Source organism: Gigantopelta aegis, chromosome 12 (assembly GCF_016097555.1).
Source record: "Gigantopelta aegis isolate Gae_Host chromosome 12, Gae_host_genome, whole genome shotgun sequence".
Taxonomy (NCBI): Eukaryota; Metazoa; Mollusca; class Gastropoda; order Neomphalida; family Peltospiridae; genus Gigantopelta; species Gigantopelta aegis.
The window spans coordinates 51,814,447-51,830,151 of record NC_054710.1 but is presented as its reverse complement, the minus strand read 5'-3'; the positions used below and the strand labels follow the sequence as shown (position 1 = coordinate 51,830,151).

Sequence of the window (15,705 nt, the reverse complement as noted above, 5' to 3'; positions counted from 1 at the left end):
GCCCATGTAGTGGCGACAGCGGGTTTTCTCTCAAAATCTGTGTGGTCCTTAACCATTTGTCTGACGCCATATAACCGTAAATAAAATGTGTTGAGTGCGTTGTTAAATAAAACATTTCTTTCTTTCTTTTAGTGATGTTTCAATAAAGCAATTGAAAATTGATCGGTCTGGCTCTTGCGATATGTTGATCGATTATACGTGTCCTTAGTCAATTGCGTGTGAACATGTGTCCATAGTCAAGTGTGCGTGAACATGTTAGCTGATTGTTTCTCCAGTTTAGATGATGGATTCGATATGTTGGGGTTGGTGTTGTTTCCATGTGCACATAAAGAGAAAAATATGTTAGATAGTTATTAAGGTTAAACTTAGGAATGTGTAAGGTATTATCCCGGAGAACACGACACTAGGTGCTTATAATTAAAAGTATTATTATGTTCCCATAATTTTAACCGATTGTGTAAATGAAAGTTGATCAGTTTTGGTCAAACAATTATAACGATGGTCGATTATGGAATCCCAATCGACTCCCAGCAATATAATTGTGAAATCGAAAGTATATCGGTTTAGGCCAAACGATTATAACAATGGTCGATGGTTTGTCTCAGATCTGCGTGGGTCTGATCTTCATAACTGTTTTCTTCAGTGAGTAGAACGCACCTCGCCAAGTGATCCAGATCAGCCCTTGTGCATACGACGAATGGTTCGCCGTCAGGAACTCGCCGTTCAGGTTGGAGGCCACGCAGCCCCGGAACCACCAAGCTCCTTTAAACACTTCGGCGCAGTTTTCAGCACTGGAATCCAGGTCATGGCCTCTCGCCGAGAACTGGTACCCACGGTGCGTGTTCAGGCTGTCCCCTAGAATGAAAGCAGCAACAGTTTGTGGAGTAGTAAAACAAATTGTGCTGTTTGACAGTTAGAGGGACATGTGGACCGTTATGATGCTCTCTGCCGTCAAAGATAACTGTATAGCGAGAACACCGAATCACCACCGGGTTATGCAAAGATGCCCGCTCTAATACAACAATAACTCTATATTTTATACTACATATAATTACATTGATAATTTTCGAGTTCATTGATATTTGACATATTAATCACTAATACATACACTACAGGAAGAAACCCATCAGCATCTATGTATTTAACTTGGTAATTCGTTTTCGACCGTGCAATGCAATATGAATAATTGTTGTTCCTCAGATAGGGGTGTTATCAATTAAAGGGACAGACCCTAGTTTCAACACGTGAAAATTAACACAAGTTTAGTTAAAGGGACAGACCCTAGTTTCAACACGTGGACATTAACACTAAGTTTAGTTAAAGGGACAGACCCTAGTTTCAACACGTGGACATTAACACTAAGTTTAGTTAAAGGGACAGACCCTAGTTTCAACACGTGGACATTAACACTAAGTTTAGTTAAAGGGACAGACCCTAGTTTCAACACGTGGACATTAACACTAAGTTTAGTTAAAGGGACAGACCCTAGTTTCAACACGTGAACATTAACACTAAGTTTAGTTAAAGGGGCAGACCCTAGTTTCAACACGTGGACATTAACACTAAGTTTAGTTAAAGGGACAGACCCTAGTTTCAACACGTGGACATTAACACTAAGTTTAGTTAAAGGGACAGACCCTAGTTTCAACACGTGGACATTAACACTAAGTTTAGTTAAAGGGACAGACCCTAGTTTCAACACGTGAACATTAACACTAAGTTTAATTAATCTACAGACCTGTAACACATTTATTTGGATAAAGTTATAATTGAGTGAAACATGAGTCTTGAAATTGTGACTTTGAAATTGTGAAATGCCGTCTAAAAATAGACTAAAACTCGTCTCCATAACTGGCACTTCTCAGACGCACGTGCATTTTTACTAATATGAGAAATGCATTTTGTGATATTAAAAACACCAGGATGGCCATAAACACTTCGAATGTACGGAAATGAATAATCTGAACCATAAAATCTAAATAAAGTATGAATCAGTTATCAAAAACCCCTGCTTCCCCTATGCACACACATGAAGGCTAGTATACCCATGGATGCTGGAACAGCTGGTAGACATCTTACCTCCATCCCCACTGTCAACTGGAACAAGTGTTTGGCTGGCGATTAGCAAGACGTCTTTATACAGCACGTACCTGGCAAAATTCACTCCACCCCCACACCACCCCACCCCGCGATACACACAGATGATATCCCGTATACAAATCTCACCTGCATCCCCGCTGTACTGACCAATTGTCAACCGAAAGAAGTCTTGTGCTGAGGTCTGAGAGAAGTTCTTATACTGAGCAAACCTGGTCTGTCCGTCAAAGTCTTCCAAGTCAATTCTCAGATCATGGAGACCCTGGCTGGTTATATGATGAATGTTTAAGTTTCCTATAGGATATAGTCAATCGAAAAACAAACTTGTATTATTACTGAACGTTTATGGCAATATGCATGTCAGTTCACCCAACAGACACACAGTTCACCCGAACAGACGCACAGTTCACCCGAACAGACAACTGGTCTAGGTGAAGAATTTTAGTTAAGCTTCTTTATTTCGGAGAATAGCATAAAAATCGTGACACACACCTTACACATAAAAATTCCATAAGACACATATAAATACACTCTGCTGGCTGGTTCTTCGGATATAACCAAAACTATTGTCACAGTGCAACACTTAGAACTATATTCAAATGCAATTCATATAATTAGCTGTACATGTACGATTCATTTAATTGTTATTCAGTCACCTGCCATTTGTGCAATAATGTAGCGTTTAGTTAATTAGTGTCTAGCAATCAGACCAGCTTGTTTGAAACTATTGATTTTAAGTGCTATTCAGTCACCTGCAATAATGTAGCTTTTAGTTAATTAGTGGCTAGCAATCAGACCAGCTTGTTTGAAACTATTGATTTTAAGTGTTATTCAGTCACCTGCAATAATGTAGCTTTTAGTTAATTAGTGGCTAGCAATCAGACCAGCTTGTTTGAAACTATTGATTTTAAGTGTTATTCAGTCACCTGCAATAATGTAGCTTTTAGTTAATTAGTGGCTAGCAATCAGACCAGCTTACTATTGATTTTAAGTGTTATTCAGTCACCTGCAATAATGTAGCTTTTAGTTAATTAGTGGCTAGCAATCAGACCAGCTTGTTTGAAACTATTGATTTTAAGTGTTGTCCTCAACTTAATAGCTAAGGACTATAAATCATAGCAATTATGTGTCCAAAAATATATGTATCTTATAAATATTCGTTATCTATACATGAAAGAGAGACCCATGGAGAGCAGCTCTGCTGTTCATACCCTTGAGGTTCTCAGTCGCGATGTCAACTCTATCGGGAGGCCTGTGTGTCATTCACCCAAGAGCTGATCCTAACCCTTGAGGTTCTCAGTCGCGATGTCAACTCTATCGGGATACCTGTGTGTCATTCACCCAAGAGCTGATCCTAACCCTTGAGGTTCTCAGTCGCGATGTCAACTCTATCGGGATACCTGTGTGTCATTCACCCAAGAGCTGATCCTAACCCTTGAGGTTCTCAGTCGCGATGTCAACTCTATCGGGATACCTGTGTGTCATTCACCCAAGAGCTGATCCTAACCCTTGAGGTTCTCAGTCGCGATGTCAACTCTATCGGGATACCTGTGTGTCATTCACCCAAGAGCTGATCCTAACCCTTGAGGTTCTCAGTCGCGATGTCAACTCTATCGGGATACCTGTGTGTCATTCACCCAAGAGCTGATCCTAACCCTTGAGGTTCTCAGTCGCGATGTCAACTCTATCGGGATACCTGTGTGTCATTCACCCAAGAGCTGATCCTAACCCTTGAGTTTCTCAGTCGCGATGTCAACTCTATCGGGAGGCCTGTGTGTCATTCACCCAAGAGCTGACACTAACCCTTGAGGTTCTCAGTCGCGATGTCAACTCTATCGGGAGGCCTGTGTGTCATTCACCCAAGAGCTGACCCTAACCCTTGAGGTTCTCAGTCGCGATGTCAACTCTATCGGGATACCTGTGTGTCATTCACCCAAGAGCTGATCCTAACCCTTGAGGTTCTCAGTCGCGATGTCAACTCTATCGGGATACCTGTGTGTCATTCACCCAAGAGCTGATCCTAACCCTTGAGGTTCTCAGTCGCGATGTCAACTCTATCGGGATACCTGTGTGTCATTCACCCAAGAGCTGATCCTAACCCATGAGGTTCTCAGTCGCGATGTCAACTCTATCGGGAGGCCTGTGTGTCATTCACCCAAGAGCTGATCCTAACCCTTGAGTTTCTCAGTCGCGATGTCAACTCTATCGGGAGGCCTGTGTGTCATTCACCCAAGAGCTGACACTAACCCTTGAGGTTCTCAGTCGCGATGTCAACTCTATCGGGAGGCCTGTGTGTCATTCACCCAAGAGCTGACCCTAACCCTTGAGGTTCTCAGTCGCGATGTCAACTCTATCGGGATACCTGTGTGTCATTCACCCAAGAGCTGATCCTAACCCTTGAGGTTCTCAGTCGCGATGTCAACTCTATCGGGATACCTGTGTGTCATTCACCCAAGAGCTGACGCTAACCCTTGGGGTGCACAGTCGCGATGTCAACTCTGTCGGGAGACCTGAGTGTCATTCACCCAAGAGTTGACTCTAACCCTTGAGGTTCTCAGTCGCAATGTCAACTCTATCGGGAGACCTGAGTGTCATTCACCCAAGAGCTGATACCTACATCATCTGTATAACCACTTTATTAACCATGATTCATGTTGGAAATAACATTAGGAACCTACAAGTCAACTTCTCATTTAACATTCCGGAAGAACAACACAAAGGGAAACCCTACACTGTGTTAATATTTTGGAAGTTTCCAGAGTTAAATAATCTATCCACAGCAATTCCAATGGCTGGCTGGTTTGATTGTTCACCAAAGGTGCTCGAATATTTGGTTAAAACAACACAAAGGGAAACCCCACACTGTGTAAACATTTTGGAAATAATCTTTCAAAGTTTCCAGAGTTAAATAATCCATCAATCTAATTAAAATTAGCTCCACTATTACATGTGGATCTAACAGCAGCTAGTTGGAGCTCATGTCCACCAATAAAAACCTTACTTGCAGAATCATGCCAGTGATTAAAAAATAATTTGAAAACATTCCAAATTATCATGAGGGTATACGACGTTTCGTGTGAATTACGAATGCCTTAAAACATGTTTTATTTTATAAAATAAATAATTTGTAATGTAAAACTGAAGACTGATAACCCATCCCGTACGTATTGGTATGGTTCGCTGTACTGCGGCCACTAAAACAGACTCGCCCGATATTTTTAGAATTTATATGCTCCCAAATAACGTTATAAAAGGCGAAGTGTGATTGCTCAATATTTAAATTATTATTTACAGACGAAATGTTACCTGGACATTGGAGACTACGCAGTTGTGTTAGCAATCTGATTAAAATTAGTTCTACTGGTCTAAATAAGGCATTCGTAATTCACATGAAACATATCGTATACACTCAGGATAATTCGGAATGTTTTCAAATTATTTTCAAATCACTGGCATCATTCTGCAAGTAAGGTTTTGATTCGTGGACATGAGCTCCAACTGGCTGCTGTTAGATCCACATGTAATAGTGGAGCTATTGTTAATTAGATTGATAAACCATTCACAGCAATTCCAACGGCTGATGTATGGAGAAACAGGTCAAATGCCGATTCGTTTACAAATATATAAAAGGATAATATCATATTGGTGTAAAATTATTTTGGATAAGGATAATAAATTAATCTCTATTTTATATAAGAATTTATTATATAAATATTGTAACGGATATATGTCTCCTTGGTTAGATAATGTTAAACGTATTTTAGATAACTGTGGGCTGAGTTTTGTGTGGCAACAACAAGGTTTCTCAAGTAAGGGATGGTTGATATCTTTAATAGAAACAAGACTTAAAGATCAATTTCGCCAAGAATGGAATAGTAATAAGTTAAATACCTCAAAAGGTAAAATTTATAATTGTATAATTAGACTGATAATTAATCAAGAATTTTATATATTTCTGCCAAAAACTGTATGGACTTCCGTTGCTTAAATTTCGAACTGGTAACCATTCACCTGTAGAACGAGGTCGTTGGAGTAGCATCCCTTACTTGGAAAGATATTGTACATTATGCCAGAATGAGTGTGTAGGAGATGAATATCAACGGCTTTGTTTGAATGTCCACATGTTTTACAGGAAAATATTGCTAATTAAAGAATTGATAACACGACCAAACTTCTATAAGTTTTCTATGTTGTTGCAAGAGAAACGGCTGTCAAGATTACGAAAACTATTGTCTTATAATGACAAAATTTAGACATCAACAGTAAAGATCCAGACTGATAATCCATTCACAGCAATTCGAACGACTGATGTTAGATCCACATGTAATAGTGGAGCTATTGTTAATTAGACTGATAATCCATTCACAGCAATTCCAACGGCTGATGTTAGATCCACATGTAATAGTGGAGCTATTGTTAATTAGATTGATAATCCATTCACAGCAATTCCAACGGCTGATGTTAGATCCACATGTAATAGTGGAGCTATTGTTAATTAGATTGATAATCCATTCACAGCAATTCCAACGGCTGATGTTAGATCCACATGTAATAGTGGAGCTATTGTTAATTAGACTGATAATCCATTCACAGCAATTCCAACGGCTGATGTTAGATCCACATGTAATAGTGGAGCTATTGTTAATTAGACTGATAATCCATTCACAGCAATTCCAACGGCTGATGTTAGATCCACATGTAATAGTGGAGCTATTGTTAATTAGATTGATAATCCATTCACAGCAATTCCAACGGCTGATGTTAGATCCACATGTAATAGTGGAGCTAATGTTAATTAGATTGATAATCCATTCACAGCAATTCCAACGGCTGATGTTAGATCCACATGTAATAGTGGAGCTATTGTTAATTAGATTGATAATCCATTCACAGCAATTCCAACGGCTGATGTTAGATCCACATGTAATAGTGGAGCTATTGTTAATTAGATTGATAATCCATTCACAGCAATTCCAACGGCTGATGTTAGATCCACATGTAATAGTGGAGCTAATGTTAATTAGATTGATAATCCATTCACAGCAATTCCAACGGCTGATGTTAGATCCACATGTAATAGTGGAGCTATTGTTAATTAGACTGATAATCCATTCACAGCAATTCCAACGGCTGATGTTAGATCCACATGTAATAGTGGAGCTATTGTTAATTAGATTGATAATCCATTCACAGCAATTCGAACGACTGATGTTAGATCCACATGTAATAGTGGAGCTATTGTTAATTAGACTGATAATCCATTCACAGCAATTCCAACGGCTGATGTTAGATCCACATGTAATAGTGGAGCTATTGTTAATTAGACTGATAATCCATTCACAGCAATTCCAACGGCTGCTGTTAGATCCACATGTAATAGTGGAGCTATTGTTAATTAGATTGATAATCCATTCACAGCAATTCCAACGGCTGATGTTAGATCCACATGTAATAGTGGAGCTATTGTTAATTAGATTGATAATCCATTCACAGCAATTCCAACGGCTGATGTTAGATCCACATGTAATAGTGGAGCTATTGTTAATTAGATTGATAATCCATTCACAGCAATTCCAACGGCTGATGTTCACCAAAGGTGTTTGAAAAAGTGGTAGAAGATTTTCTCTTCAGGCATCTGTCGCAACCATTGGTGCATGGATCTACAGCCCCGGGATATAGCTTCACTTGAGATATAGTGCTCCTACCGGCAGTGGCTGTAGAATGGGGGTTTTCTCCTCTGTCGCAACCATTGGTGCATGGATCTACAGCCCCGGGATATAGCTTCACTTGAGATATAGTGCTCCTACCGGCAGTGGCTGTAGAATGGGGGTTTTCTCCTCTGTCGCAACCATTGGTGCATGGATCTACAGCCCCGGGATATTGCTTCACTTGAGATATAGTGCTCCTACCGGCAGTGGCTGCAGAATGGGGATTTTCGTATTATCGCACTTCGTAGAGCGCTGCTCTCCCATACAAAACATTTGATCATTTGGAATGGTAGAGCATTATACATTCCCATAATTATGAAGTGAAGTCAAAGCTGATACCACCGAGACTGGTATCACTGCTGGGGTGTAGGAACCGTGCAGTGTGATCTACTATGGTGTATATTTGCTTACTTAGGTTTAGGTATTTTAGAAATGTTTATTTTAAACGGAAGAATCGGGTTGCACAGAATAAGATGCTGATTGTTTGATTGTTTTGTTTTACCAATAAATCATTTAATGACTCTTTTTCACGAAGCATATTCTAAGAAATTGAAATGCACTTGACATCTTGTAAAGAACACATTGTACTCCATTTGTGTCCAATTTTCGTCTTTTACATCTTGAATTAATACTATTTTGCAAATACTTTTTTTTTTACAAATGAAAGGTGTGCCGTCTTTTAAAGTATTATTGCTACCAACTGTTTGTGCTTATCAAGTGTTTCTTTCTGCTGAAAGACAAGCCACCTTTGTATCTTTTCAAAAATTATGTTTGTGGGGTTTATGTTTGTTTGTTTGTTTATGTTTTTTGTTGTTGTTGTTTTTTGTTTGTTTTGTTGGGGGTTTTTTGTTGGTTTTTTTGTGTTTTTTGTGTTGTTGTTGTTGTTTTGGGTTTTTTTTTTTGGGGGGTGGGGGGTCCATTTTAGTTGAATATTATAAGACTGCATATACGCTGTCATGTCAGATGGAAAAAGTACACCCGGCATGGTGAAATTTGGAACGGGGTCAGGCTTCAGTAAATAAATTATTATTGTACATGAACAGACAAAGATGGTTGATCATTTTATTCTAAATAATCTACATTATCGTATTTGCTGTGTTTATAGCATGTGTTAAATATAACTTAACACTACAAATTAAAAAGATAGCTTGTATAATGAAGGTGTCATTATACAAAATATATATTTAAAATTATTGTCCGATGATCTCACATCACCATCTCGCATTAATATGACGTCATACTACCAACGATGTCATTTTAAGCACAAGCATGTGATATCCCATGCGGGATAGAACATTCTTACATAGCTTTCTTTCATGGGATAACTCTGGCCCATATACCTGAGGATGTGAGCAAATAATCTCCAAAGTTACTCATATTTTCTGTTGTTAACCCTATCACAGCTTGAAAATAGTTCTCCATTTCGGGTTTCATATTAAAAGCCTTCTTAACCAAACAGTTTTTAATGCAGTTGAAAAAGGTCTAATGCTTACGATTTGTCTGACTCCATTTACATAATCTTGTAGATGTACTTCTGTTGTCGTTTTCCGGTTTGCTTTGCCAAATAACATTTTAAAAACATTTTAATTGTTTGTTGTTTACTTGGTCTGGTACATTTGGTAAAATAATTAATAAATGTATGGTTTTAATTATTACGGTTTTGCTAACAAAGCCGCAGAACCAATGGAGTTAAATTTGTAGTGGAACATTGTTGTAACATTGGTTTTATCTCCATTAACTTCGGTTGAAAGTTAGTTTGAATAATGTCCTCAGTATTAGCAGAAATATGACTGAAAACATCTTTTGAATATTAGTTTTGTGTATCTAGATGACTTTTTTTTTTTCTTTTATTATTATTATTATTTTTTTAATTATTATTTTTTTTTTTTTTGTTGGGGGGGGGGGGGGAGAATTAGTAGTTGCTGTTTCAAACAATTTCAACAATTATCGCAGTAAATGATTGTTTGGAAAATTAGCAAACATCCGTCATCCATAGAATCATTTCCTATTAACCTGCCAAATTGCTGTCGTGCACAAAATTAATTTCCTAGTGACTTGATAACACATTCAAACGCCAAGGTTATTATGCTAGCAACGGAGGTGTTATCAGAGAGTGGGATAATAACACTTCAACTTATCAGATAGGCTTAGGCTTAAACTGTACTAACGTTCCTATATTAGTTTAAGGATCAGACACGTCCACATCTCCGGCATGGTCACTGGTTTATCTTGGTACAATATCAGATAGGGGTCCTTATGTCATAGGAAGCATGGTCATTGGTTTATCTTGGTACAGTATCATATAGGGGTCATCGTGTCATAGGAAGCATGACCATTGGTTTATCTTGGTACAGTATTAGATAGGGGTCATTGTGTCATGGGAAGCATGGTCATTGGTTTATCTTGGTACAGTATCAGATAGGGGTCATCGTGTCATCGGAAGCATGGCCATTTGTTTATCTTGGTACAATATCAGATGGGGATCCTCGTGTCATAGGAAGCATGGCCATTGGTTTATCTTGGTACAGTTTCAGATAGGGGTTCTCGTGCCATAGGAAGCATGACCATTGGTTTATCTTGGTACAATATCAGATGGGGGGGGGGTCCTCGTGTCATAGGAAGCATGACCATTAGTTTATCTTGGTACAGTATCAGATGGGGGCCCTCGTGTCATAGGAAGCATGACCATTAGTTTATCTTGGTACAGTATCAGATTGGGGTACTCGTGTCATAGGAAGCATGGCCATTGGTTTATCTTGGTACAATATCAGATGGGGGCTCTCGTGTCATAGGAAGCATGGTCATTGGTTTATCTTGGTACAGTATCAGATGGGGGTCCTCGTGTCATAGGAAGCATGGCCATTGGTTTATCTTGGTACAATATCAGATAGGGGTCATCGTGTCATAGGAAGCATGACCATTGGTATAGCTTGGTACAGTATCAGATAGGGGTCCTCGTGTCACAGGAAGCATGACCATTGGTTTATCTTGGTACAATATCAGATAGGGGTCCTCGTGTCACAAGAAACATGATTACAGGATAACTCCAGTTATCACATATGACATACAAGTCTAGTATATGGCATGTACGTGTGGTACGTGACGCTTGTTTACTATATGACATACAAATCTAGTATACGTCATGTACGTATGATACGTGACGCTTGTTTACTATATGCCATACAAATCTGATATGTGACTGCTATTTACTTTTGTGTAGATGAAAAGAGTAAACGGGTAGTACATTATTTTTAAAAAGCGATCGATCCTACTTAACCTTTCCCCAGCATTTTCCCGGAAACAAATAGCTCTGGCTTCTCTTACCTAACCAGAACTCATTGTTCAAGTCTCCAAATCCGTCTCTGTATTCATTCCAGGTTCTGTAGAAATCTTCAGATCCATCCGTCCGTCGTTGAATAACCTAGAAACAAAACCAAAATCGAGTCTGCGCTATTCAACATCTTTGTTTTGCGTCTAAACGTTATAATGTTAGTTCGTGGGTCTCCTGTGAAGTTGTTAAATGTAATTGAAAACAAATATATTATGACAATTACTACTAGTACTTACCAACCAGCCTTACAGTGTGTAAACAAGTGAACAGGACTATAATATTTACCAACCAGACTTCATTAGATGAAAGTTCGCAATACACGTTCATAGGGGCGCCGTTGTCACGTGGTGCAATAGTATAAACTCCACTGGTATGAGTACCTTTCATCATGACGACATAGCAGTCTGACTGAATACCGGAAAAGGCTTCTGATTCTGTAAGTTCGAAGAACCCATAGTCAGACTAATATTTCAATATCCTATCGTCCAATAAAAAAGAAGCATATCTTTTATTTCCGTCTATTTCTTTCTTCGTACACATTTCTCTATATATCTCTCCCTATCGCTTTACATGTTTCTCTCTCTCTCTCTCTCTTTCTGTATATATATTTACTGTTGCATATATCCGACTCTGTACTGTGTATGTCAGTCTATCTGTATGTCTATCTCCCTCTCGTTGTCTGTCAGCACAGTGGTAAGTATATTAGGTCATCGGGTATTGCGGAGGTCAACTTTACCCTGTTTGCCAAAACCTGACCCCACCCGACGGCAGTCAGATTTAATACAGTATTTAAAGACTACGGATGTGTCCACTTCCCAAGTTGCCTTAGCAACCTATTGCCAAAAGGTTGATGATTTGTGTCAATTAGTTTATTTTTAATGTATTACAATCTATTCGCCGGGAAGATAAACCTGCGTGTTAGGTCATCATGTACGTCATCATATATGTACCTGTTATTAAGGACTATTCAACTTTTACATAATGCACTCCCTATTGTACCAAGATAAAATGCGCGTTACGTCATCATATGTGTACCTGTTATTAAGGGCTATTCAACGTTTACATAATGCACTCCCTATTGGGGAGTATATCATGGGCCCTGTTACAGAACAAATTAGGTCATAGCAGTGTACTGTGTTGGGAAGTTTTGAATGTGCTGTCGTGTATTATAATTCTTTTTTCTTGTTTTTTACAATAATTAAATGTCTGATACATTGATTACAATATAGAGTCATCCCATTGGTCCAGCCGTAGCAACGGAAATGTGTTCATTTCTTGATGAATGTAACAATTACGTCGTTGGAGAACTTCAAACCTGGTGACGTAATTTTATAGTGGTAATTTGTCTTACTGAGCATCATTGTTTCAACCAAAGAAACAAATATCAAAATAAATAAGAACTTTTGTTATTATTAGTAAGTATATTTCAATTTTAATTGTAAGATTTGTCTGTTATTTATTTATGCCGATTCTCACAGTTTGCGGATGAGTTGTTTTCTCATACCCCAATAAGCGTAAAAGAAATAACAGACAATACTTAAATAAAGCTGATAAAAGATACGTCCATCTGTTTAATGCCGTAGATACCAGTAGCCAGTTTCATAAATAATTATAAATGGATGCGGCAGCTTAAAATAAATAAAAACATGACTATTCAATATATAAACCTTAAAACTGCGATCTCGCCCAATTATTTGTAAATAAAATCGACTGTGAATATTTGTAAACGATATTTTTATATATCTATATCTACTCTGTAATGCTATTAAAGTTACAGGATCGCAAATGCTGTTCATTCACCTTTATTAAAAATATTGATTCCCCAGTACAGTCAGCAACAGTACAAAACGCCCCACCAAAGGTACACTCAAGCGCAGTCATTTCTTAATAAACATTTAATAAACTTGCCTGCTCGTCCCTACCTTAAAGGCAATGATAGCTGAATCGTGTGACCAGGACAGCGTGCTAGAACCTTAATTGGATATAAGCACGAAAATAAGTTGAAATTAAATTAAATATGGGCAATAAAACGACACATCTCGCTGCCAAGTCTGCTTTGAATTTGCTACGTTACAGTTTTGGTATCCCCTACAGTGATTTTAAATATAATGTGACCAGTTTTTATTATTTTATATGTTCCACCTGGTAACACAATTGGGATAGAGCAGTCGGAAACAAGCTTCGTTCTGACAAGCCAGTCCTGAGAGAGTGGCAGTCATCCTGCAGGCGGTGCAGAAAGGATAACGTTATCTTGTGCCGTGCCCTTACCTGCCATACAGATCTGACGCATTGATTTCTTTTAAAAAAGGACCCTTCTCCTGAGTGAAAGGGTGCCCAGCCATGTTGGCATCAGGGGTAATGAAAAGGCAGCTTTAGCTGCCAAGTCTGCTTTGGATTTACCTCATGCCAGGGTAGGTGTGTCGTATACTGATTTTAAACATAATATAAATCAATTTATCTTTTCGACTTTTTAAAATTATTGGAACGGTGCGGTTGCTGTTAAGCCAGTCTTGAGATAGTGGCAATCCTTCTACAGACAGTGCAGGAAGGATGACATAGTTTCGTGTCGTGCTCGCAGCGGGCATCCTAACTTGATCCATTCGGTTATCGTGGAAAAGTATCTTCCACCTCGTTGTGAGCACTGCCAGTGTACTCTGACGGTGTGCCATATTTTGGTGGAGTGTAATCATCTGAACTAGAAAAATTATATTTGGTCAAAGAAATATGATGGAATCGTTTCGATTCCATCCAGAACTTTTATTGTAATTTCTTCGTGATACTGACTTTTATTCTAAAATTTAGTATTACCTATCTGTGATATTAGTATTTTTGCTCAATTCTGTACACTGTGTTTTAATTTAACTGTTGCCGTTTTAAAATTATGTTGATCATCACTTTTTTGGTGTGCATTTACCATAGTTTGACACCCAATGGTCGATGTGCTTTTGCGGTTGGGTTAAACATCTATTCTATTCTATTATATTCCTCAGTGTGAACAATGCCAGTGTGCATTGACTGTGCGCCAAAATGTTGGTTGATTGTGATCATATGAAGCCGAAGAGAAACGATATATTTGGCCCAAAAAAATGTTTTGGAATCCTTTAAATTCTACCCAGAATTAATTTTAAAACACTTTAATTTTTATACAAAGTTTTAATGTTATACCTATTTCGATATTTTTATTATATTATGCTCTTCCCCACGGCTCTTTACACTGTGGTTTTAAATAATTATGTAAAATGTATTCTTAATGTAAATACTATTTTCATATACTTACCTTTTCTGACACCCAGTAGCCGATGTGTACTTTTTTGCTGGGGTGTCGTTAAACATTCATCCTTCCATCCATTCATTCGCTCTGTCTTTGGATCTCTCACTCCCTTTCTCTCTATCTCGTTCCCACTCCCATCTCTCCTTTTCTCGGCCACTCTTTTTCTAACCCCCCCCCCCCCCCCCCCTCTCTGTAATGTTGTTTTATCATTTGTCTATTTTAAAAAAGAAAACACTAGAGCATGATGCTGTCTTACCGTATGCTTGTGTTCCAGTCTCATTCACGGATGGCATTAAAGAAAAGCTTGTACTGTACATAGAACACAGGCCGTCGTCGTGGTTGAAGACAAACCCTGTACACGTGGCGTAATTGTAACACGTTGTGGAACATACCATTCTGCTGTCAACATTCAGTTCTTTCACTGGTGTTTCTACTGGCTTCATGTTGTCGTACAGTGGCGATATTCGAAATGTTTTGAGACCACAGTTATCTTTTGGAGAAACACCAAATACTACGCACATTAAAAATGCGGTAAACATTATTTTGTTGAAAAAGGAGCACATCATTGATATGAATGTGGCCATCATCAGCTCGTCTGTCAGACTGTCAGACTGTCAGACTGTCAGACGTGGAGTACAAAGTAGAGTTCATCTCTGTTCGCAAACTGGTGAATCCGCTTACTGGTTTTAATTGTTCTGTTTCACGTGACAGATGAACAGACGAGTTTTGTTCGTTTGTATAATCATTTAATAGCACGACTATGTGATTGATCTATCTACGTGAAGACAATACGCTGAACAGATTTTGATTGCGTTATGTTTAACGAGGCAGCATTGATATGTCATTAACGTCTAGGACCATTGTTGGCATACAGGAATCGAGTTAGTTATTGTTTTTAGTAACATTACTAAAGAGAGACATCAATTCGCCGTCCCTGTGAACATATCATCACTGTCTAGGACCATTGTTGGCATACAGGAATCGAGTTAGTTATTGTTTTTAGTAACATTACTAAAGAGAGACATATTGTTTTTAGTAACGTTACTAAAGAGAGACATCAATTCGCCGTCCCTGTGAACATATCATCACTGTCTAGGACCATTGTTGGCATACAGGAATCGAGTTAGTTATTGTTTTTAGTAACATTACTAAAGAGAGACATCAATTCGCCGTCCCTGTGAACATATCATCACTGTCTAGGACCATTGTTGGCATACAGGAATCGAGTTAGTTATTGTTTTTAGTAACATTACTAAAGAGAGACATCAATTCGCCGTCCCTGTGAACATATCATCACT

General features: G+C 38.5%; 1 protein-coding gene across 1 annotated transcript; it reads right to left on the bottom strand.

The window, feature by feature from the left end:
• Positions 1 to 601: 601 nt before the first annotated feature.
• Positions 602 to 14,850, bottom strand: LOC121386148 (ficolin-2-like). The gene is made up of 4 exons (XM_041516947.1): positions 14,800 to 14,850; positions 11,130 to 11,226; positions 2,227 to 2,391; positions 602 to 855 (listed from the first exon to the last, which is right to left on the bottom strand). Exons 1-4 carry the CDS (start codon positions 14,848 to 14,850, stop codon positions 602 to 604), a joined length of 567 nt encoding a protein of 188 aa, XP_041372881.1.
• Positions 14,851 to 15,705: the final 855 nt, after the last annotated feature.